This window comes from Cyprinus carpio, chromosome B15 (assembly GCF_018340385.1).
Source record: "Cyprinus carpio isolate SPL01 chromosome B15, ASM1834038v1, whole genome shotgun sequence".
Classification (NCBI taxonomy): domain Eukaryota; kingdom Metazoa; phylum Chordata; class Actinopteri; order Cypriniformes; family Cyprinidae; genus Cyprinus; species Cyprinus carpio.
The window spans coordinates 12,373,911-12,397,606 of NC_056611.1; the positions used below are offsets into that span (position 1 = coordinate 12,373,911).

The following is a 23,696-nucleotide window of genomic DNA, read 5'->3' on the forward strand; positions in this document are numbered from 1 at the left end:
CCAAGTTGTTTTGTACAACTAAAAATAGCTGGAAGCTGATAACACCGGAAGCCAGACCCATAAAATTTACAAATGGCCACGCCCGCTCTTATGGGAAAAATAAGGTACTCAAAATGACATCATCTCCCTTGCAGGAAGTGAATGCTCCAAGAACAAGTTATCATGTCCTCATTTTTGCACTTATTTAATGTTGTGTATCTTAGAAAAACAGTATGGCAATAAATTGTCAACCCTGTTACTGTGATTTTCTAGAAAAAACCTGTCTTTTAAAATGAGATATTTTTAGAAGTATCAGCATTAAACTCTTTCTAATAATATCATGAACATGGCCAAATGAATTATAAAACTGTCAACATGCTATCATCAACCCTGTTACATTACATTGTCATATTCAAACATGTTGTTTATCAATATATTAACATACCATTAAAATATATCATTTTAAAATGGAAAGGACATCTGAGACATGACCCTTCTGATTATTTTCCGAACAGTTCCAAGAATATGACAAAACTGACAATGCACCTATTATAAATAGCTTGACATTCTATAAAAGTATCTTTATTTTGGATTAAATCCAATGTTGCTGTCAAGTAGCATGTCCTATAAGGTTACGTAACAATTGATCTTCTTTCCCTCCTGATAAATTGTCTCAAGAGCATGTTACTTTAACTCTAAAGTGTTATCCTGTTATACTTTGACTTCAAGGTTCAAGAACTTAGCCACTTAGCCATGATTTCCTTTCCACCCTGCAACAGGACTAACTTGTCATACTGTGTGTGTTCACACCATAGGTGCCTTACAGCACTTGCCCTCAGAATGACGTCGTATCACTCATTGATCACTGTTCATGTCCTTTCACTGACTGCAGTCCGTTCACGTAAACAGTCTTTTGGAACAGATATAGCCACGCTGGACTAAATGTGACTATGCTAGCTAATCCTCTTTGCTTCAGTGATCCCAAAGAGTCTGGAGTCCTCTGGGCTTCAGAGGCACAACAGTGTTTTCTGCCTGATGAGTGGAAGACCATGCAACACTATGGCTGGCAATTCAATCTCTTGCTGCTGCTGTAAGTAATAACAACTATGTATACTATAGCAAAAACTAGAAATCTTTTTTGATTGAGGCCATGCACTTATGCAATGATTTTTAACACGTCAAATGCTTTGTATGTTTTAAATTAGATATCAATATTTCACATCCTATTTGATATAACTCAGACGGTATATGATGTCTGAGGTTAGACTGATTTTTTTTTATCCCAGAATGTTTTTTAATGATTTTTTCATAGTGAAAATCCGACCAGTGTTATTTAGTATAACTGAGATACTATTAGTTTTTATTATTATTTTGAATTTGATTTTTTTATTGTAATTTTTGTTAAAGTTTTAGTAATTTTGTTATGCATTTTTCATTCGTATTTTTTATACATCTGTATAGTTAAGTTTATAGTGTATAGTTATTACATTTATAGTAAACTTTCAGTTTTAGTTTTAATACTTCAATTTAAAAAGTTTTTCATATTTTATTTTATTTCAGTTCATGTTTATTAGATTTTATTGTAATTATAATTAAAGTTTTAGCAATTTCATTTAGTCATTTTTATAGGTTTGTACAAATAGTTTTCATTAAGTTTTAGTTTGTTATTTTAATACTGCTTCATATTTTAATTAACTGACAAATGTTGCCTCAGCAACTTGCTAAAATAAGTTTTTAGATTTTATTTCAGTAAATTTAGATTAATGATTTGATACTGTTTACCAATAATTTTGTATTTTTGCTGTGATATATTATTTTTATTAGTTTGTTGTGTTTAATGTCTATATAGATATTTTTATAAAGATTTAGTTTTAGCTATTTGAATTATTCTCTAATGCTATTCTTCAGATTAAACTAAACAATAATAACAAATGTGTAATGAATAAATTAAGTTTTTTTTTTTAGTTAATGTTTATTTTATTTCAAATAATGAAATTGTGTGGTTTTTAATGGTTTTAGTTAATGATATTAAACCTTGCATCAGTCAGGGCCATAAACTGAATTATAATTTTGAACCATTTTAGCTTTTATTTTTGTGCTTCCCTGTTAATTAAGCCATTATGAAGCCATTATTTTCTCTGTTGATGCATGTTAGTACAGATGGTTTATGAGTTGTTCTCTTTATCTGTGGTCCATTTTGTGTGCTTTCATAATAGCAGTAATAAAACCATATTGAACCTGAAACGTGAAAAGTTCTAGAGTCTAAAGAGAACAATGCATCACTTAAATGTTTGAACTTATGTCAGTAATGTGTGCTTCTTACTGCTGTCAAACTCAACTATGCAATTCTGCTTTTACAGTTTGATGTTCCTATGGAGCTTCTGAAGAACACCGGGCTCTGCAGTGTTCACTGAGATGAGTACTTTGTTCTAAGCAGCTCAGACTGAAGCAGGACAGTCATGAGTGCTGACACAGCCAACAGGGTGGATCTAGACCCTGATTACCATTCTGAACTGGCCGACATGGTAGCAGCTATGAACATGGCTGCCAACAGACTGACCCCTCCTAATGGATACAGGACCACCCCACATCGCCTCAATCTCTCCGATCGCAAGCTGTCACTGCAGGAGCGATCCAGTTACCAGAATGGCGTCACCCCACGAACAGCCAGAAGACCCACTATTGAATCGAAGCGGGTGTCCATCTCTGATGGGGATGTGAGTTGGGCAGGAGATTTTATTCTTTTGCAGCAGTGTTTCCTCGGATTGTTGAGCATCAGTGGAGTATGTTCACAAAAATTAACGTGGAATTCTTTAGAGCTGTCACAATATCAGACTGTAGAATGCAGGGTTCTCAAGACCAAAAGAATTCATGAATTAGGTGTGGGATTTACCATTTTGACACAATTGCTTGTAAATTTCACAAATTATTATAAAGAAATGTCAAGAAAGACATTACATTAAATATGAAATTTTGAAGTAAACACTGAAATATTTTCTTGCAAAAAAAGGTTTTATATATATGTTTATTTTATGATTTTGGCAACTGAGTCACACACAAAATATAAGTGTAATAAAATGTCAATATGTATTTTTTTAAAATATTGCCATATTTCTTATACATACAATAATACATTCCCATTTCTCCCCACAGGACTGTGTCCAGCTGAACCAGTACAAGTTAAAGAGTGAGATAGGAAAGGTTGGTAATTCTACTTAAATATCTTAATTTGTTTTCCATGTTTATGATTGATTGGCTATGTCTGGTAATCTTCTGGTTTTTACCCAGGGTTCATATGGAGTGGTCAAATTAGCATATAATGAAGATGATGACCAGTATTATGTAAGCATATATGTTTTGTAAAATTATATTTACCTTCTGTAAGGATTTAGCCATATATTGATCATTTTTAACATTTAGTTATTATTAAAAAAAATATATTATAATTATTATTTTTATTATTGCAGGCTATGAAGTTGGTATCCAAAAAGAAGTTAATGAAGCAGTGTGGATTCCCACGTAAGAAATAAAAATGTACATTTTAGGCTTGTGACTTTCTCTTGTGAAGTTTGTCTGCAGAATATTAATATTAATGTTGTGATGGTTGTGTAGGGCGACCTCCTTCCAGAGAATCCAATGGATCACAAGAGAATCTTTTAAAGCATTCTGGCCTGTTGGACCGAGTTTATCAGGAAATCGCTATTTTGAAGAAACTTGACCATCTTAATGTTGTTAATTTAGTTGAGGTGAGTCAAACACTGTGTCTTAGATTTTATTCGATTTATTACCATACAAGTCAAATATGTTATACTATAAATTATAACCCTGTGTTGTTTTATTATTATTCTGCAATTAGCTTACATTTTCTTTATTTAGTTTTTTAATCTATTTTATTTTATGTTATTATTTTATCAAGCCATTTTTAATTTAAATAACAACTCTGCCATAACTAACTAAAACGCATCTTTCCTGTGATATTTAACTGAGTTCTTGATGATCCGGCTGAGGATAACTTGCACATGGGTAAGAAATTCTGTTAGTCAGCAATCTGTGATATAAACACTTTGCTTTTTACTCTTTGATCTATTTTTTTTTTCTATTTATTCCGTGTGTCCCTTTCATAGTCTTTGAGTTGGTACCTAAAGGGTGAGTATTTATAACTATAGGTCATTACCACATATACAGATTGGATGTTTCTTTAGTTTGTTTTTATCTCTCTAATTTTCACCCGGTACTAGTCCAGTGATGGAGATCCCTACAGACAGTCCTCTATCAGAAGAAATGGCCCGATTCTACTTCAGAGATGTCATCCTAGGAATTGAATACTGTACGTTTTCCTAGTCTAGGGTATTTTAAGTTGTTTTGTATTTGTCAATGTCATTTATAAACTTTAGGATTTGGCGCTAGTTTTTGTTTCATGTTTTATTTTTAGTGCACTATCAGAAAATCATACATAGAGACATCAAACCCTCCAATCTGCTGCTGGGGGATGACGGACACATCAAGATCGCAGATTTTGGTGTCAGTTATGAGTTTGAGGGGAATGATGCTCTCCTATCAAACAGTGCAGGAACACCAGCTTTCATGGCACCTGAAACTCTGACTGACCAGGACCTGAGATTCAGCGGAAAGGTAAGGAGACTTATAGAATATTCCATACAGTGAAGACACTGATTCCTTATTATTTACAAACGACTCTTGTTGGATTCAGGCTGTGGACATATGGGCAATGGGAGTGACGCTGTTTTGTTTTGTCTTTGGAAGGGTAAGACATTGCCCTTTTAAAATATGAATTTGGTTAAGAGCATCTGTGGATATAATACTAATCTCTTCGTATTTCTTTGTACAGTGTCCTTTTCATGATGAATATATCTTAGGCCTGCATGAAAAGATCAGGACTGCGCCAGTGGAGTTCCCAGACATGTGAGTCGCAAGCGCTGTACTAAACCATGATGGGAAAACAGAAATAAACGCTATAATATTAAATTATATATTAATTAATAGTATTCATTAAATTGTATAATATTTAGAGGGATTGAAACTGACATAGGAACTGTATCTCCTAGTGGAAAATGGCACTTAATGAATATTCTTATTCAAATAAAGTAATATTAATATTTTCATCATATTGTAACTAATTTATAAAAAACAAAACAAACCTGGAGTTCTACTATATTACAGACAGACAGACAGATAGACAGATAGACAGATAGATAGACAGACAGACAGACAGACAGACAGACAGACAGACAGACAGATAGATAGATAGATAGATAGATAGATAGATAGATAGATAGATATAGATAGATAGATTAGATAGATAGATAGATAGATAGATAGATAGATAGATAGATAGATAGATAGATAGATAGATAGATAGATAGATAGGTGGTGTAATTGTTATTGTGTTGTTTGCACAGGCCTGTGATCAGTGATGGGCTGAAGGATCTCATCATCAGAATGCTGGACAAAGTTCCTGACACTAGAATCATGTTACCAGAAATCAAGGTGAAATCATACTGAAAGATTGCTGAGAAGTATTTTTAAGTGTAGATGGTAGTGTTGCTCTGGGTGTGTGTTTAATATTGAGTCTGTGGGCAGCTGCACCCATGGGTCACACTTGATGGCAAGGATCTTCTGCCTCTGGAGGAGGAGCACTGCACCGTGGTGGAGGTCACTGAGGAGGAGGTGCAGAACTCTGTCAAAGTAGTTCCTAGCCTTTCAGCTGTGGTGAGTACATATGAAAGGGGAAAAAAACACAGTGCATTGTGATTTTTTATTTTTTTTTCACTAGGAATAGTTCTCCCTTAGTTTCACTATGCGACACACAGACACAATTAGTCACAAAAATGCTACTTAATTTAAAAATGCTAATTAATTTAAATTTTTATCTTTTATTTTAATGTATTTCCCCCCAAAAAATGAACATTTTGTCAATGTTTGATCAACCCCAATTTATTCCAAACCTGTATGCATTTCTTTCTTCTACTGAAAACAAAAAAAGAAACTCTGAAGAATATCATTAACCAAACAGTTCATAGTAACCATTAACTTCCATAGTATTAAAACAATAATACAATAAATGTCAGTGGCTACCGTCAATTATTTAATTTATGTGGCACAAAAAAAAGTCCCATGTTGTGGATCGAGAAGTTAAATAGAGTGAATTTGTGTTTTGCGCTGTATTTTAAGATCCTGGTGAAGTCCATGCTGCGAAAGCGCTCCTTCAGTAACCCGTTCGAGTGTCCCAGCCGCAGGCAGGGCAGGTCCATGTCTGCCCCTGGAGGTCTGACTGTGTAAGTCCAGAATGCACATCACTGCATCGTACTCAATACTGATGCTCATAATACCTGTGATTTCACTGACACTGATATTTTGTTCTTCTTTCTCTCAATAATTTCTGCAGGGATATGTCGCTATTTCGCCCTCTAAGGTATCTCGCAATAGACCTCACTGCCATGATAATCAGCTAAATTTAGTATTTCAACTCAGTGCATATGTTTCAGTGTATGTGTGTGTGTTCAATACATATTCATATTTTGATGGTCTGTGTCTCCAACAGCAGAGGGAGTAACAGTAACGGAAGCAGAGAGGGGGAGCTGGAAAACCTTATCGAGGATGAAACTTCTCCTTAAATTTGAAAAAATCATTTTTTCAGACTGGCCAAGTTGTTGGATTAGACATTTTTTCCCATCTGCACTAGAGTATTTTGAGCATCACCATGATGTGTTACATTTTAACTTCTGTATACTGTACAAACTGCATGATGAAAGGTTAGATTTGGAGGTACCTTTAACATATAATGCAGAATCTGGTAATACTTTATATCAGTGGACCTGATTAAGGAGAAATGCAAAACTGTTGGGGTGCCTCAAGGACCAGGTTTGGGAACTACTGCTTTATATTAGAGTAATATTTGTGTTTCATTGCATTTACGTGCCAAATTTAAAGTAAAACAATGAAATTTAGATTTAATTGCATGTATAAAAAGAGTGCATCGGTGCATTTGACAGATAAGTATGTGATCATTTTGATGAGATGTATTAGAAGTCCATGTATTATCAAAGGTCTGTTTGCCGTTTCATCGTCCTTTTGAGGTTTTGATATTGTATAGTGCATTTCATCTGTGGAAACACACAAATATAAAATGTAAAATAAAAAGAATTTATTTTATGTGACATTTTAATAATATATATTTAATTTATTTATATATTTATTTTTTAGTGATAGACTTAAATTGATGGGATAAAAATGTTATGAATAAATAAATAATTTTTTATATTTAATATATATTTTAATAATAGTCACTGGCTAAACATCTGTTGTAATTAAGTATTTGTGATCATATAAAAATAAGAATATTAAGAACATATTGCATTCTGAATATAGCCCCTTGGGTTCCTTTAGTGTGCACTATTATTAATCACTACGGATGTACTTTAGTGCCTCTGTGAGGTTGTTCTCTGATTAGCAACACAAACCCTAGGGACTCTGTATGCCACTCTTTTTAAAAATAACCGTCTAAGGGAGATAGTATGTCAGGATAAGAGCTCCATTATGGCCCAGACACAAGTGTCAACACAGTGAACGTCACTGCTGTTTCTCTTTAAAATTATGATGACAGTCCACAAAGGAACGATCATTTTTATTTCATTACAAATGCACTTTCATTATGTATTATAGAGTTTAATTACATATATGGCATAAGTGTATTTTTATCTGTCAAAGAACATTCATTTTATCTAAATAAGTACTTTTTCTGACAAAAATGTGAATGGTGTTTAACTACTGTCCTTTGCTATGCAGTTTCAAGGGGTCTAAACAAACACTGACGTATAGTTGATGTGTGTCACATTTATTGGCTTTGCAGGACATTCCAGGATGTTTATCCTTTATCTTCTTAACAGTACAACAGTTTAGTCCTCAAATAAAAGGACGTGGTTCTTATCTTTATTATCTGTACATTGTCAGTCCATAACATTGAAGAGAAAACAAAATTAAATGAAATGAAATGAAAACATCATTTTGTCTTACTACAATTGAGTGTATGTCTGTAGGCTGGTATCTGCGGTGCTGGGAAGCTGTTGGCAGCTGTAAGGAGGTTTGGGATTGCGGTGGATAATGAAGGAAAATGGGCCACTGGATTTTACAATGTGGCTTTTTATATCAGAGCTTCAGCCTCATGGGTAATTCAGGACACAGGATGCGAGCATATTAATTTGATTCATATTTAGACTCCCACTTTGTGGTGTCTCTCCAAAGTATTCTGCAAAAACCTGGCAAACATTAAAATAGTGTAATTATCATAGAAAAGTAAAGAACAGATAATCCCAGTGTGTTCAATTTTTTGGAGAAGCTTTTATTTTGCCTTAGCTCTCTAGGGTAAATCTCACAAAATGTGTCCAAGACCTACACACATTTCACCCCATTTTAAATTATATTTAACAAAATCAAGCTCCTCTCTCAAATTCCCAATATTTGTAATTACTGCATATTTTGTAATGCATTAAATAACTCTTATAAGAGTAGGGTTGGGAATTGAAAATCAATTCCAATTCCAGAATCGGATACTTGTTGTAAAATTTAAATTTAAATTCCACCTATCAATTCCTGTGTGCAATTCTCTTTTTTTTAGGTGGCAAAAGGGGGCTGTTAAAAATGTATTTGTCTTTGAATCATTCATTCAAGAGATTCATTCAATTTATCCAGAATTTATCATGCAGCTCTATTTTGCACATAAACTTCTCTTAATTGAGTCCAGTTTTTATGTAGCCAGCTGATTTTTGTTCATGGTATTCAGCAGCAATTAAATGTTTTGCAAAAAAGGGACACAGCATAAATATGTAGTAAAGATTGTGATAACAGAACTGTGCAACACAATGGTTTTCTGCTTGGTAATCCTTAGAAGGCACTTAACATTACAAAACCTTCAGCCTTCAAATCCACACTCAGTTTTCATAATTAATCTGTTGTTTGTCACATGAGCTATTCAGGACAAAACACATGAACAGGGTTCACCATTATAATTATTATTCATGTTCTCAACCACGTAATGATCAGACAGCGGTCCGTTGACTCAGTTCACATTATCAATGTTCAGATTACTTACTCAACATATGGTAAGCATCCATGTGTTTGCCTGCTGGTGCCTGTACTCAACATAATGTTAGTCACTGTTCACAGATCACTGCTTGTACAATTTACATTTGTTGACAGTGTAAGAGCCCATTGAGCAAATTATATTACCTTGAAATCACTGGTAATTCTTAACAAACTATTTTTATGTATTGCTGTAATTCTAAACACTAGTTTGTAGCAGAAATAGTTGTACTGTTTACTGTACTTTGTTATTCTTGAATTGCGAGTCTCATATATTCAAATAACTTCTGCTTTGGATGAACAGTGGATACAATCAAAAACAACGTAATTCCTCATTCAGAAAACACAATGTTCAAATCACCAGTGTCATATTTCTTTACAGAATTAGAACTGCACTCATTCCAGGTTGGTATATTTTCACTAGACAGGCAGTTTGTGAAAACCGTGGATGGAGAGATCAAAACCATTGGTGAGTGCTCTTTATAGACTTTGTTACGTAATGAAGGAAGTGTTGAAGTGTCCCTTTTCCCTCTGGACTATTCAGAGACACTCCTGCTAATATTACCACTGCACTTATTTCAACGTTTCAATGTAAAAGCTGTTACAAAAATAACTAAATGTATAAGTAAACTTAAAAGACCCCTTTTTATTTAAATGAAGTTCCTAAAATGTAAACATGTGGTTTAATTGTTTTCTCATTTGTACAGAATTATCTCTTTTTGTTACTGTAATCTCTCATATCCGATCATATTTGCTGCATCTGTAACAAATTCAGATCATTATCTCATCGTAAGTGTGAAATATTCAAATGCTAATTGTGGCCTCGAGTGAAATTTATGTCCTTTGGTGACTGTTTGAACAGGTATAGGCCTACACGAGCCACAGTCATATCAAGTCAAATCAAAAGTCAGATTTATTTGTATAGTGCTTTTCACAATACAAATAATTTAAAAGCAACTTTACAGAAGGTCAAATCGTCTCTAATGCCTTATTGCGTTAACATAGCATTTTTAAGGGATCAGTGATATGGCAATAGGACATTACCTTCAATTAATTTACAACGTCATTACTGTTTTTAATGTTTTTAATAAGTAAGTTAGTTGTTAGCTGCCGCATACATATTGATCATCCTGGTGTGATGGACCCCTATCCTAAAATTAGCTATTTCTACCCAGTTTATGCCCAGACCAAATGTATACTGTGAAAAAAATAAAAAATCAAATATAAAAAATATTTTTCAAATATGCATTAAATATAATTTGGAAAATATTTAGTTTCTATTATGTCAAATAAAAAATCTACTTACTATAGTGCCGAACTGTTAGATGTATTATTTATTTTCATTTATTTAATTAATTTAATTAAAAAATACAGTGAATACAATGGGCCAATACAATGAAGTTAATGTACACTAAATCTGTTTGTTAGCCAGAATTCTTCATACTTCTTTCTTTGTGTTCCACAGAAGACATAAAGTCATACAGCTTTAGAACAACATGTGTGAGTAAAAAATGACTGAATTTTAATTTTGGGGTGAATTATCCATCTGAATATGTCTATAGGTTTACTTGTACATCTGTAACCGCAAGAGGCACAATTCATTTACCAGTGGTTTTTAATGACGTATATCTCGGCATATTTTTGTTATTGATTTGGAAGTAATTTTAAGCAGATGGGATCTTAGACCAAGGCACATCACAAATCCTTGGCATTCGGCTTTATACAGATGGTACAATGTGTTAATGAATTTTCTCCTTTTATTTTTCTCCAGATTAAGCTTTTAATGTGAACACCCTTAAGGGGCAGCAATTGTACGTAAGACAGAATGTCCCTGTTTATCAGACGATCAAGTATGAAATCAATTAAACAAGCCTCACAATAGAACAGAAAGAAATAATGCAGCACATATATTTGAGATGACAAATATTCAGCTGAGGAGCCTTATCTGAACAGTTTAACCAGGGCAAACATATTCAGATCTTTTTATCTTGCATCTGATCATAATGCAGCAGAAAATGGTGGCTTGCTCTTTTTGTCTACATGACAGTCTCGGTGTGAACGAGGGGAGACAGGTTTCCCTTGAATTTTAATGGTGTCTCAGATGTTCTGATGTTTATCTCTTTGCAGGTTGTTCTAGATGTCTGAACAGTGCCAATGGGAAAGGGGATGTTTTTTTTCTCCAGCCCTAGCAACATGCACTGGATTGGTGGATATGACAGCTCACTGTGCCTGCGATTGGCTGTTATTGTGGACCATTTTGAGCAGAGAAATTCATCTCTTGCTCTACTGGGTGTGGGTTGCTGTAGGAGGCTGCAGCAGAATGCCGAAAGAGCTTACAATTCAGTGTGTAAGTTTGTTTTACCTCCATAATATGAAAATGAAATAGAGACAAACGCAAAAGGTACTAGAATGAAGCGTGAGTTTAGATGGTGCTCGTGCATTTTAGGTGGCAGTCACACATCACATACATTTCAGACAGCAGAAGAGATCCGAGTTTAGCATCAGTGAGATAATTATTTGAATAATTAGTCATGCTGATAATGAATTCAATTGGAAATGTCTACAGGCATGCAGCTTTGTCATGTGACCTTCAAATGACAAAAAGTAAGCCATTTCTTTGCAGTTTCTACCCTCATCAATCATCACAGAATTTTTAATGCAGGCATGCTGTAACTAAAGCCAGTAATATGGTCCTTATCAAGGCACATTCGTATGTCAAGCACATTGTTATATTGTGGAGAGGTGAGCTCTGCAATGCAGTGCTGAGCACTAATCATGGAGAGTAGGTGCAATGCAGAGAAGAACCTTTTGGTCTTCTTAAATTCAGTTATGGATTGACCACAGTGTTTGAACCTGTTGGCATCTTGTGCTTTAAAACATATAATGATTTTATATATAACTCTAGATTGGTTGACAAGAACAACAGGACTTGGATTTGAGCGCACATTGCAAATTTCGTGCTGTAATTCAGTATTTTATGTGATTGTTTGCTTTCATGTTTTTGGATGAGTTAATAATGGAAAAACAATACACACGACCAGCATTGATTGACATGATGCATCTATGACTACTTGAATTCTTTTTTCTGTCTTTTTATTGTTATAATTATTTTGGCTCTTGTGCAACTGCTACATAGTTATTCACATTCAAGATATCGTCACTCAGGATACAGCTAAAAGTAAAAAGAAAAAGAAAGGAAAAGGCAAAGAAATTAATTTAAAAATACTGCCAATTACTGCCAAAGACAATTTATGGTCCATGTTCTGAATCGGTCACGGAAACACTGATTCGGTAACGCCACTGTTGTTTAAACCACACGTTCAATGTGCATAATATGACACTCATATATTGTTCGAAGAGCAAAACATTGCTTAACAATGTCATGGTTACAATTTACCAAGAAACACACCGGTACATTTAAGTGATCAGTAGTGTTTTTCGAAAGTCAGCCTAGCTAAAGAAAAAAACATTCCATGTCACAACGGCAACGCCCATAACAGATTGATTTATTGTTAACAATCACAATTTTGGAATAGCAAATCAAAACGAAAACTGATCAATTATAAATAAACAATATGAAGCCAGTTTACTTTTCAATTATAGGAATACATAACATCCAAGATATAAGTTAATAAAGTCAAGCTATTGTATAAATACATCACCAGCATGCACAATATTGAATCATTGATAGTATCTTTGTAATTATCTTACACTGACAAAACAGTATACTTGGCAAGTGCAAAAATAAATTAAACACAGAAGTAAACCACAAACTTTGAAGCTGCAATATTTTCCTGTTTTCTTTTTTTTCCTTTTTTTTTTTTTTAAACCAGATCAGTCTCTGCCTTTTCCCCAACCTGTCCTTCAAAAAAATCAATGGTTCCAGTAGTGTCAGACTGTGATGAATATATGACAATGACTAAACTTTCCCTGTTTTGGTGCATTCAAAAGAACACAATTTTATTCAACGCACTTCCATCTAATAAATATTTAAATCGAATTTCCAGTTCAGTTAATTGAGCTCATACAGGACGATTCAAACAGATCAACTCGTGACTAATACTGGAACCATTTAATACTATTTTTACTCTTCGAACGCCACCACACCCTCTTTTTGAAATGCTTTTCTACTACCCAAAACATATATAAGCAGCATCCCTTTGAAATACATCAGTCCATATGCCAGTGTGAGGCTGCCATTCCCAACCAACAACGACCGTTTCCGGCTGATTGACTGACATTTCAGTGGTTTTGGCAAATGTCAAAGAGAACCAAGAAGAGGGAGGCTCATTCAACTATATATATTTCTGTATATATTCAAACTAGGACTTCAGCCCCCCCTTTACCACCCTTGATATTTTTTTCTTTTAACTCGTGGAAAAATAAAGAACTGCTGCTGCAGAGGAAACCATGGCAAAAGCTGCTGCCAAAGTCCACCAGCCATTTTTATGTTTCTAGATCGAGAACTTGTCTACTTTTAATTGTTGCCCTCCCCACCCTCGTCATCTTGCTGGTCACTCGTCCACAGTGTTAAGTTGTCTCGGAGGAGCTGCATGATGAGGGTTGAGTCTTTGTAGGAGTCCTCATTGAGGGTGTCGAGCTCGGCGATGGCATCATCGAAGGCCGTCTTGGCGAGATGACAGGCCTGCTCCGGAGCGTTCTGGATCTCGTAGTAGAAGACCGAGTAGTTGAGGGCCAATCCCAGCCGGATGGGGTGAGTGGGCTGCATGTGCTCTTTGCTGATCTCGTGAGCCTCATTGTAGGCCTTCTCGGAGGATTCCACCACGGTGGAGCGCTTCTCGCCCGTGGCCACCTCGGCCAAGTAACGGTAATAGTCTCCCTTCATCTTCAGGTAGAAGACCTTGCTCTCGTGCTGGGTGTCGCTGCAGTTCTTGATCAGGAAGTTATCCAACAGGTTGAGCACGTCTTGGCACACGGCCTCCAGCTCCTTTTCAATCTTCTCGCGGTAGGCCCTCACCATCTCAATTTTCTTCTCATTGCCATCCGCGGACGTCTTCTGCTCGATGCTGGAGATGACCCTCCAGGATGAGCGCCGAGCGCCTACGACGTTTTTGTAGGCGACAGACAAGAGGTTCCTCTCTTCGTTGGACAAGGCCTCGTTCAACTCGGTTACCTACAAAGGAAGGAAATAGAACGCTGTTTGAGGAAAGAGACGTACATCATCCAGCAAGGTAATAACAAGCTTTTCTTGTTACGCAACTAATTTATCTAAGCGATAAAATGAATGTGCAACAGCTAATTTTTCAGTTGCATAATGATAATTTCCACAGAGAGCTTCATCAGCTGGCAGAATGCATTGTGCAGCCATGAGCTCGAGCTATATGCCAAGTGCAGTTTCCATGGCAATCGTCTCATTTTGTACAGTAGTCCAACTCTATCTAGTGAGATGACAGAGCGCTAGCGCTACACAATACACTAGAGGTGAAGTCACTTCAGCCGAGAGTGGGGGCAGGGAGAGGATAGGGGACAGGGGCGGGAGGCAAAATGTTCCCACATAACCTCCAGGGCAGCTGCAGTGTAAGTTAACATGATCGCTGTGCAGCAGTTCATGTGTTACAGTGACCTTCTCGCTGACCTTTTCTCTTGCCAAACTGGGACGGCTATACTACGTATGTAAAATGAGTTTGATTCCATATTTTCAAGAGGGTAAGTCATAAATCACTCATGTCAACTACAGATCTCCTTCTAGTCAAAATGTCAGAACCTCTTTGTGGTGCAATTACATAATATCATGGGTTAAATTGTTTTCTGTACTCTCTTGAAAATAAAGGTTTCAAAACTGTTTGCACATTTTAGCACATTTTGGGTTCCTCAAAGAACTTTTTAGAGTCTTTGTGTGAAGAACATTTTCCACTATAGAGAACCTTTTTCGGAATGGAATGGTTCCATGAATTTTAAAGGTTCTTTGTGGACCATCAAAGCCAATAAGGACCTTTATTTTTGTAAGTGTACCACTTTTCAGATGGCATGTGCTTCAGATCAAGGTGTATGATTTTAGCTACCAGCCACAAAAGCTAAAATTATTCCCTCAAAGTCCTCAGAATACAAAGAGAACTGAATTCAAAGACATCTTAGACAGATCCATAAAGTTCAGAGTAGGAAACAGGAACACTGGCTCAGACAGGAAGATGGGACTCATAACGAAACAGAGGCAGGAGGATATGAAAGGGTTTTATTTAAACAAACTTATTGCTATTTACGTCCGGGTACACAGGTTCTTTGCAATATTAATTTGGCATGCCTTTCACAGATAGTAACAGATATTTGTGGTGGGTGATGGGTAACCTTGTTACCTAGGTAGCTATGTTGCAATCGCATGCAAATATTTACATGGAAGGAAGCCTTTCACAAATTTAAATTTAGAACTAGAGAATCTCACTCCAATGTGAAGTTTGAAGCTTGGCCTATTGCTGCTTGTCTCTTTGGCCGGACGCATCAAGATAATGGAGGCCTGTGGGCACTTTCCCATCAGGTCTGTGGCTAAATGGGCTTTTATCTAAAGGACTGAAGTAACTTTAGAGTCAAACTGCTTTTAAATCTCCCCCACTGATCCATGAAGCTAAAATTGCCTGTCTGGCATACACAACAATCATTGCAAGGATGGGAACCTTCCCTTTTAACAGCCATTTGGGATTTAGACCAAGGTAATATGGCGGTAAGATAATACAACCATTTTGGCAAAACTGATCAGGTGGATCTTGTCTGTCACTACTCTGTTTTTCAATCTATGCACTTAATCTTATACTGCACATTTTGGTATTAAATCAAGACTTTATTGTAAAACACTTCTAATGAGTGCCAACACATCCAGTCTAGATTGTAAATTAACATATTTTGCACCCAGTTGCTCAATATGAAGATGATTTATTGGCGGTCTAAGAATAAAGACTATTAAGGCAGATACATCTACGGGTCATTTTTAATTAATTCAGAAACGTATTACCAGGGGTAAGAACCATTCAGTCACTCAAGAAATAAGAGATGCTAGATGACACCCCTCCAGAAAAAAAGCATGATGTCAACCCTTGACAAAGCAGAAACGGAGGGGTCCTCCTCAATCTCCATAAGCCTGTGTAAGACTAGTCTCCTAAATGCCCTCACTCAGATGGGAATATAGTCAGGATGCTGACGGTGAAGAAGCGTTAGAGATGCAGATGTTCCCCTTCTCCCCACCCCGAGAAGCCCTAAGGCCTTGACTGAATTCATTATGTTGCCCTGTATGCTCATCTTCTCAAATACTGTTAAAATATTCACAGAAATAATATTCACTACGAATTAACACTGTACAAGAGATACACTGCCTTTATTTATATATAAATCGATGGGTCTGAAACAAGAAGGAATATCCAATCTGAATCATGGACCTTACTGCAATATGACAAGGATGGAAGATTCTAGAAGGAATGCTGCTGCCTCTAACGTTGGTTTAGAGGAAATATCTTAATAACTCCCATATGTGGGAAATGTATATGGGAAGGCTTAACTAAATTGTGAGGATGCGAGAGAAAAAAAAAACAAAGGCAGTTGGAATTTATATATGCTGATGATGGAAGGTGAATATCTAATGCATTTATGACAATACTATGCTTAGGTGATGAACAGCAATGACAAAACGCCTGTTTCTAGTGTAAAATCAAATACTATACACTGCGTTATGAGCATGCATATGCAGTATGTTACACAAAGCAACAATCTGAAAAAGAATACTGTGAAAAAATATTGATTTCCTAACCTTTTTTTTTTTTTTTTTTTTTTTTTTTTTTATTAATGCTGAAAGCTATGTTGAAACATCTTTATTCATTTGTCATGTGTTGTCTCATTCATTTGATTGTGGGCTCTGGTAAGACAGGAGGCACCGCCCAAGATCCAGACAGTCTACACCCGATCCACTGCACTCTCATTAATAAAGAACTGATTTATCATAGATCATCACCCCAAAAATTATTTATTTTTTAATTAATTATTACGACACTATATTAAAGGCTCCCGTTAAATGCCATATTTTACTGCAACTCAACCTATATGATCATTCACAATTAGCCTACGAGCGTATAGTAGGCTATGCATAATACAAAAATTATATCATCTTTTTAAATTATGTATTTTGTTAAATAGATAGATAGATAGATAGATAGATAGATAGATAGATAGATAGATAGATAGATAGATAGATAGATAGATAGATAGATAGATAGATAGATAGATAGATAGATAGATTTAGTGATCGTTGGTCAAACTAAATCATCAAACAAATAAAACCCCAAGGGTAAATTGAAAGAATGACTTACCGATTTCATGGCTGCTGCCATATCATCATATCTTTCTGCCTGCTCAGCCAGCCTGGCTTTTTGAACCAGCTGCTCGCGGTCAACCATGTTGGATGGTTATGGTTTGGACGATATTATTTGTTTTTTGGGGAAAAACAGTAATATTGTATGAGCTATGCGGTGTAATTCAATGAACGAGAGCCTCTCTGCAGCTGTTCCTTGCTGTCTGCGCTCGTGCCGACGGGCCACCCTCACCCCTCCTCACACGCTGGAGGGCTACGTCAGGGTTCTAAACGTGGGTGCTATGGCAAGCTGGGACAACATTTATTCCTTAAAACTAACTAGGCCTTTTTATTGGTACATTACTAGCACTTTTTAAGGTAATAAAGATTGTTACATTATGCCAGTAGGTGGTGAACAGTGACTTTTAAATGTCTGAATCATTCATTCAAGAGAATCAAAAACTCTGGACTAAACTTAATATATTTATTTCAATATATATATATTACATAAAGAATTCATTTAAATTATTAAATATTTTTTAAAATAGAATTTGGTATGGTACACTGGTGAGAATATATTTCCTTTAGTAAGTGTTGTTAATTATTTGTAATAATAAAATAATAATAATAATAATAATAATAATAATAATAATAATATTACTTGTAATATATATGTTACTTGAAATTGTAATGAGTATTTATACTCTTTATTCTTGTGTTAATAGACACTGCAACATATTTACAGTATTAGATAATGCAAATCTGTTTACATTTGAAATCTTACTATAAGAAAACTGTTCAAACTAGAAAGACAAAGTAAAATTTTTATTAGTGATTGCATATAATAATAAAATGTTACATATAAAAACGTACATACAGTATAAGAAATTGTATTGGGTCTAAGTCCACCTAGTTGTATTGAATCTTTAAGTTGGAGTGGGAGATGTTTATTGTCAATGTCTTGTCATCTTATATGTGTTTACTTTTCTCTAAATGCTTATAGTAACAATTGAAATATATACTTTTATGAGTGTCACATAAATATATATTTGTCTAATCCTAGTACTATTAAATAACTTGCAGTAAAAGTACTAGTAAAACTATCAGTAGATACTACTAACTAGTAACATAATATAGTAGGTGTTATTGATTTTAATGTGTTTTGATATGTGTGTGTCTCTCTTGTTGTGTTAGTCCTTATATGGGAGTCAAGAGGCCACATATCAGGAGTGATGTTGATGGCACATCAGAGGTCTTCTAAGAACAAATGCAATATGGGAGAATGAGTCACCCCTATTACCATATCTAGCACCCCTCTTGTATGGAGTGGTGGATTTTGGGGATGACACAATTATTGTAACATTTAGGATAATGTGTCTCATGTTTTGTCTATGCTTAGAAAGGTTATAGATATCAGACTTATGGAGCAGACAAGCAACTAGGATCTTCATATGAGTCATTTTACAAAACTAGCAATTTGTATCCCTTATATAGTTTTTTTCTTTTTCAATGTTTTCTATAACTATTTAATAAGCGTCATAGATAAAAGTAAAACTGGCAAACATTTGGAACTACCATACACTTCCTTTTGGAAACAGTACTAAAAAATGTTTGGAGTAATTAAATTTTTAATAAACTATTAGCTAGTGTTATGAACACTTCAATAAGTGTCAGAATATGGAATAGTGAAGAATATAGTAAATACCGATAGAGAATTCCAGAATACAATAGAATAGCATTTATACAATATCTCCACAGTGTTTTTTATTTTTTTTATTTTTTTTATTTCCTTAGGTTGACCCATGCAAACCTTTTGTTGACTGCGAAGGATTGTCCTGAAAAGGTGAAAGGGACTTGCAGGGTTACTTCCGTGATGATAATGTGGTTAACAACTAGCTCTACTTGGCACAGTTCAAAACGGATGGCTCAGCTAATCGGCAGGACTGTGCGCAGCAGGACTGGGCCAAATCCACTGGCAGAGTGTTATTCCAGTTCCTCAATGCTTCAAGTCCCTTTCACACCATGATGTGAAATCTGTTCATTCACTAAAGAGGTTTGTAGACTGTCTTAAAAAAAAAGATGGACTTGATAACCATTTGAAGTGTCAGGTTTTTAGTTGGGGATGTCTCAGGTAAAACTGATTCATTTCCTCCAAGAGGATTAGTCTGAGGCCGATTAGCCTGGCTACCGCTCTTAATGCTAAAGCTATAGTGAGCATATGGGTGTTTGCTAACCACCTGTCTGCCTACTGAGGGGACTTCAGTTGGACAGCCGCAGGCATAGAGGAAGAAGACTGGAATGATTGGGCTGGATGTCTATCTGTATCCAGATGGTCTTAGGGTTGCTACATCAGAAGATATAGAGAAGTGGGAATCCGAGAGAGAAATGTTTGAACCGAATGTGCGTCTCTTTGTGGCTCTGTTCTCATATAACCCTGCGGTAATGTCACCAAACCCTGAAACAATGGAGGAGGAACTGCCTTTTGAACAAGGACAGATCATTAAAGTAAAGATTTTTGTTTTTTGGGATCTTCTCGTATCTTGATTAACAATTATTCAGAACGCCACAAGTCAAATATAACTTTCACATCTTCGATGAATCTACTAAAAATGAAACGCATGACCTTTAGATAATTTCTGTCCTACTTAGCTCATGCTGTGATGTGCTCTTTTGTAGGTATATGGAGATAAAGATGCGGACGGCTTCTATAGCGGAGAGACGGGTGGTCGCTTCGGTTTTGTGCCAAGCAACATGGTTTCTGAGATTCCTGTGGAAGACGGAGAGCTCAAACTTCGTCTGTTCCAGCAGGGGTTTTTACCAGAGGAGACGCCTTCCATAGGCAAGCATTTACATTTATATCTCTTTCTGTTTGTGTGATTAAACTAGCCATATATTTAATACATTAAAAAAAAATAGTACACTTGTATGGATTTAGGGATTGAGGCGTGACTACTTTGTACTTTTAATTTTAGCACCCAGTGAAACGTCTAGTGTGCCGGATGATGTGAAGGTCCACAGGATGGTGGCCGTTTTTGATTATGACCCATGGGAGAGTTCTCCAAACATGGATATTGAGGTTATTGCATTTTCCAATAAATGCATACAAAATGCGAAAAAAATCTAGTTTGTTAATTGGCAGCATATTATAATATAATACAAACAATATGTATTAATATTTTATAAATAATTTATTAAATTAAATAATATATTATACAAGTATAGTCACACTTTAATTTAAGGTCCAATTTGCGCTATCAACAAACCATTAACTACAACTTTTGCCTCAATGAACTACTAATTTGCTGCTTATTAATAGTTAGCAAATTAATACACACTGATAAAAGTTCAATTATAGACCTTTTGAAATAGAATCAAATTGTAAAACCAAAATTGTTTGATAATATCTATCTATCTATCTATCTATCTATCTATCTATCTATCTATCTATCTATCTATCTATCTATCTATCTATCCATCTATCTATCCATCTATCCATCTATCTATCTATCTATCTATCTATCATTTATTCATTCACACATCTTAGCTATGTATTGATTTATTGATAGCAAGTCGCTTGAACTATGAGACTATTAAATCCATATACAATAATTGAATTTTAAAATATCATATAGCATTTTAAATCTGTGTGTTTTGGTTGTTTTCTTCTTTAGGATGAGCTTCCTTTTCGTGCAGGAGACATTATATATGTTTTTGGAGAAATGGACAGTGATGGATTTTATTATGTAAGTATTATGACTCTGTCTACCATGCATGAGTTTTATTAAGGTTGTAAGTTAAAGAATGACTGTTTTATATTGATCCAGGGAGATCTACATGGTTACCGAGGTCTTGTGCCATCAAACTTTTTGCAACCCCTGCCTTGGGACTAAAGGAACTGAGCAATCAAAAATCAGGAACAGGAGCATGACCTCAGATTGTGAATAGAACCCACTTTACTGAATTCAACTCCAGCTCCAGTTTTTTTTTTTTTAATTTTTTACCATATAACATATCTTGTTTCCTGTAATGTACATGATGTATCATGTCTCTAAATGCACTTGACCTTTCCACTACGTATGCACTATGCTTAGCATCAATTAAATACATAAAAGGAAATTAATTTCTGATTTATAAAAGAGCTTTTGGAAGCAGCTAGTGCATCATAGCCTTAAAAGACTGATAATGGTAAGTTAAGAATTATTGTTTTATATTGATTTATGTGTCTTCTTTTCAATACTGATGTCTTTATATGATTTGAGCTATTTTTGTAATGTCCTTCCTGTACGCAGTTAGTTTAACAACAGCACAAAATGTTTTACACACAGTTACGCAGTTCAGCTTCATTTTATTACTGTTTCATGAATTCAAAGTTGACATGCACATATAAAGACAAATGCACTTAAAAACATTATTGCATTACAATCAGTCTTGAAACACCATCTTTATTCATAATTAATAAACAAGGCATTCAGATCCAGCATCATTTGGTTCTCCATAAGATCATCCTTCGCAGCAAACAGTACACTCATCCATAAAGTAGGAAACACTACACTGTGTAGAGACCTTTAGTAGTGCTGTCTACTTTATGAGTGACTGCACTGATGTTCCCGCCTCTTCTCTTCGCGCTCCAATCCTTTCTTTGCACGCTTCCTCTTATCTCCATGTGCTCCGAATGTTCATTTTACAGCTTTTTGTTAAACCTAAAATGAAAATTAGATTAAAATGATGTAATTAAATAAGTCAGGTCATGTTTTAATGCGGTTGGATGTTCAGCTGCATCAGCTTCAGTTGTTCATAGTGAGTCACTGTACATCATGAGGAAGTTTAGAATCATTATTTTCTGCCTGTGCTGTAGTTAAAAATTAGATATTACACGTGTAATTAACTAATCTAAAAAAATAAAAAATAAAAATAAAAATGTGCGTATAATGCATCCACTTTTGCTGCTTTGTATAAAAAATGTATGTGAAATGGATTCAGTGTGAACAATTGGAATTTACTATTAAAGCTTGATCTAGTAAAAAAAAAAAGAACTGATGTTTTAATTAAAAAAAATGAGTGTATTCACTTTTGCAATGATTAATTTCTATTAGTAAGTTCTAGCAAATTCACCTAATTACATTCACTTACATCAAGCAGTTTACCATCATTTACCGTTTAACCAAGTTGATAAAACCAGAAAAATAGTCACATTTATCCAGTATTTTAGATTAAACAGAAGAGCAGTGACTTACCAGTTCTCCGCCTGCTTGATCCCGGAAACAACAGCGAAAAGAGAAAGAAGTTGTCGCCTTTTAACACTTTTTAGGCCACATGGTGCAAACCACAGGAAGAGGCCCTGCAGTCGCTGTCTTGAAGAAGCACGAATGCACGCCTATTGGACTACAGCGAGTTTCGTTCGAAGACGGACTCGAATCAATTCCTTTTAAGGGCATTTTAACCGATAAAAGACAGATCAGAAATGAGAGAAAAAGCCCTTGGTCTTTAGCATACATAAAAATCACACAAAGAAATAAAGAGGAAGTCTAGTTAACATGTGATCAGATTGCATCAGGCTTCCACATAGTCTGACAGTGAGGCTTTAAAAACATGATATTCCATCATTTTTAAAACAGCGGTGCTGGTCGGTGACAAAATATCAACGGTGGAAGATGTTACACTTGTTTTGTGTGTGTGTTTATGAGTAGCTTCATATTAACTTGAATATCTGAAGCATAATCTTGTTTGCAGCACTTGTCGAGCTCTTTCCTGAGGGGGAGGGGTGGTTGCTATGTTGTGCAAAACCACACTGTTTCATCAGCATATTACATATCATTTGAGTCCAATATGAGGGTGTGGTATTGTGTGTCATATAAATGTCACACGAGTTAAATTCAAAAGCATGGATTGCTAATTGTACATTAAGATACTGATAAGTAAAACAATTATAGATCTTTTGAAATATTATATGCATAACCTGAAATGAGATTAGCGAATACAATGTACTTCTGTGTCACTTTCCTCCGATGCTTGAATGAAACACTTTTGTCTCAGTCTCCCCTGAGTACGCGGTAGTTTGATAAACAGGAGGCCGCTCTCTTATTCTCCTGAACATGATGTACACGAGATGGACTTGTTGTCTAGACAACCCAAACCTCAAACTCTCGTTTGACACACACAGAAGGAAGTGGGGGATGTGCAGACACTTCTCTGTGATGTACAATGTACCTAGTGTTGTAAAAAAACAAGTCAAACATGATTTACAGACATCCCATGATATGTAACTGGGTGATAATTCAAATATTGGCAGTTTTAGCTCTGGTGAAGTTTAGAAAGTACACATCCTTTT

The 23,696-nt window shown here is 35.3% G+C and overlaps 3 protein-coding genes and 1 long non-coding RNA gene across 4 annotated transcripts; 2 read left to right on the forward strand and 2 right to left on the reverse strand.

Moving 5' to 3' along the window:
- Positions 1-569: 569 nt before the first annotated feature.
- camkk1b (calcium/calmodulin-dependent protein kinase kinase 1, alpha b) lies at positions 570-7,157 on the forward strand. The gene is made up of 17 exons (XM_042739248.1): positions 570-1,069; positions 2,340-2,696; positions 3,133-3,180; positions 3,268-3,321; positions 3,447-3,498; positions 3,592-3,729; positions 3,967-4,002; positions 4,104-4,125; positions 4,218-4,306; positions 4,412-4,611; positions 4,691-4,744; positions 4,829-4,902; positions 5,400-5,487; positions 5,581-5,709; positions 6,172-6,275; positions 6,386-6,412; positions 6,542-7,157. The coding sequence occupies exons 2-17, from the start codon at positions 2,439-2,441 to the stop codon at positions 6,612-6,614; spliced, it is 1,446 nt and encodes a 481-aa protein (XP_042595182.1). The 5' UTR covers positions 570-1,069; positions 2,340-2,438; the 3' UTR covers positions 6,615-7,157.
- A 4,997-nt stretch (positions 7,158-12,154) lies between these two features.
- Positions 12,155-17,630, reverse strand: ywhag2 (3-monooxygenase/tryptophan 5-monooxygenase activation protein, gamma polypeptide 2). Its single transcript, XM_042739249.1, has 2 exons — positions 17,388-17,630; positions 12,155-14,212 (listed from the first exon to the last, which is right to left on the reverse strand). Exons 1-2 carry the CDS (start codon positions 17,472-17,474, stop codon positions 13,556-13,558), a joined length of 744 nt encoding a protein of 247 aa, XP_042595183.1. The 5' UTR covers positions 17,475-17,630; the 3' UTR covers positions 12,155-13,555.
- A 2,005-nt stretch (positions 17,631-19,635) lies between these two features.
- si:ch211-105f12.2 (RIMS-binding protein 2-like) lies at positions 19,636-21,602 on the forward strand. The gene is made up of 5 exons (XM_042739251.1): positions 19,636-19,873; positions 20,045-20,207; positions 20,341-20,444; positions 21,040-21,111; positions 21,193-21,602. The coding sequence occupies exons 1-5, from the start codon at positions 19,667-19,669 to the stop codon at positions 21,256-21,258; spliced, it is 612 nt and encodes a 203-aa protein (XP_042595185.1). The 5' UTR covers positions 19,636-19,666; the 3' UTR covers positions 21,259-21,602.
- A 91-nt stretch (positions 21,603-21,693) lies between these two features.
- On the reverse strand, positions 21,694-22,896 carry LOC109067138. The gene is made up of 2 exons (XR_002013772.2): positions 22,603-22,896; positions 21,694-22,068 (listed from the first exon to the last, which is right to left on the reverse strand). It is a non-coding gene; the product is annotated as an uncharacterized LOC109067138 (long non-coding RNA).
- Between the last annotated feature and the right edge of the window lie 800 nt (positions 22,897-23,696).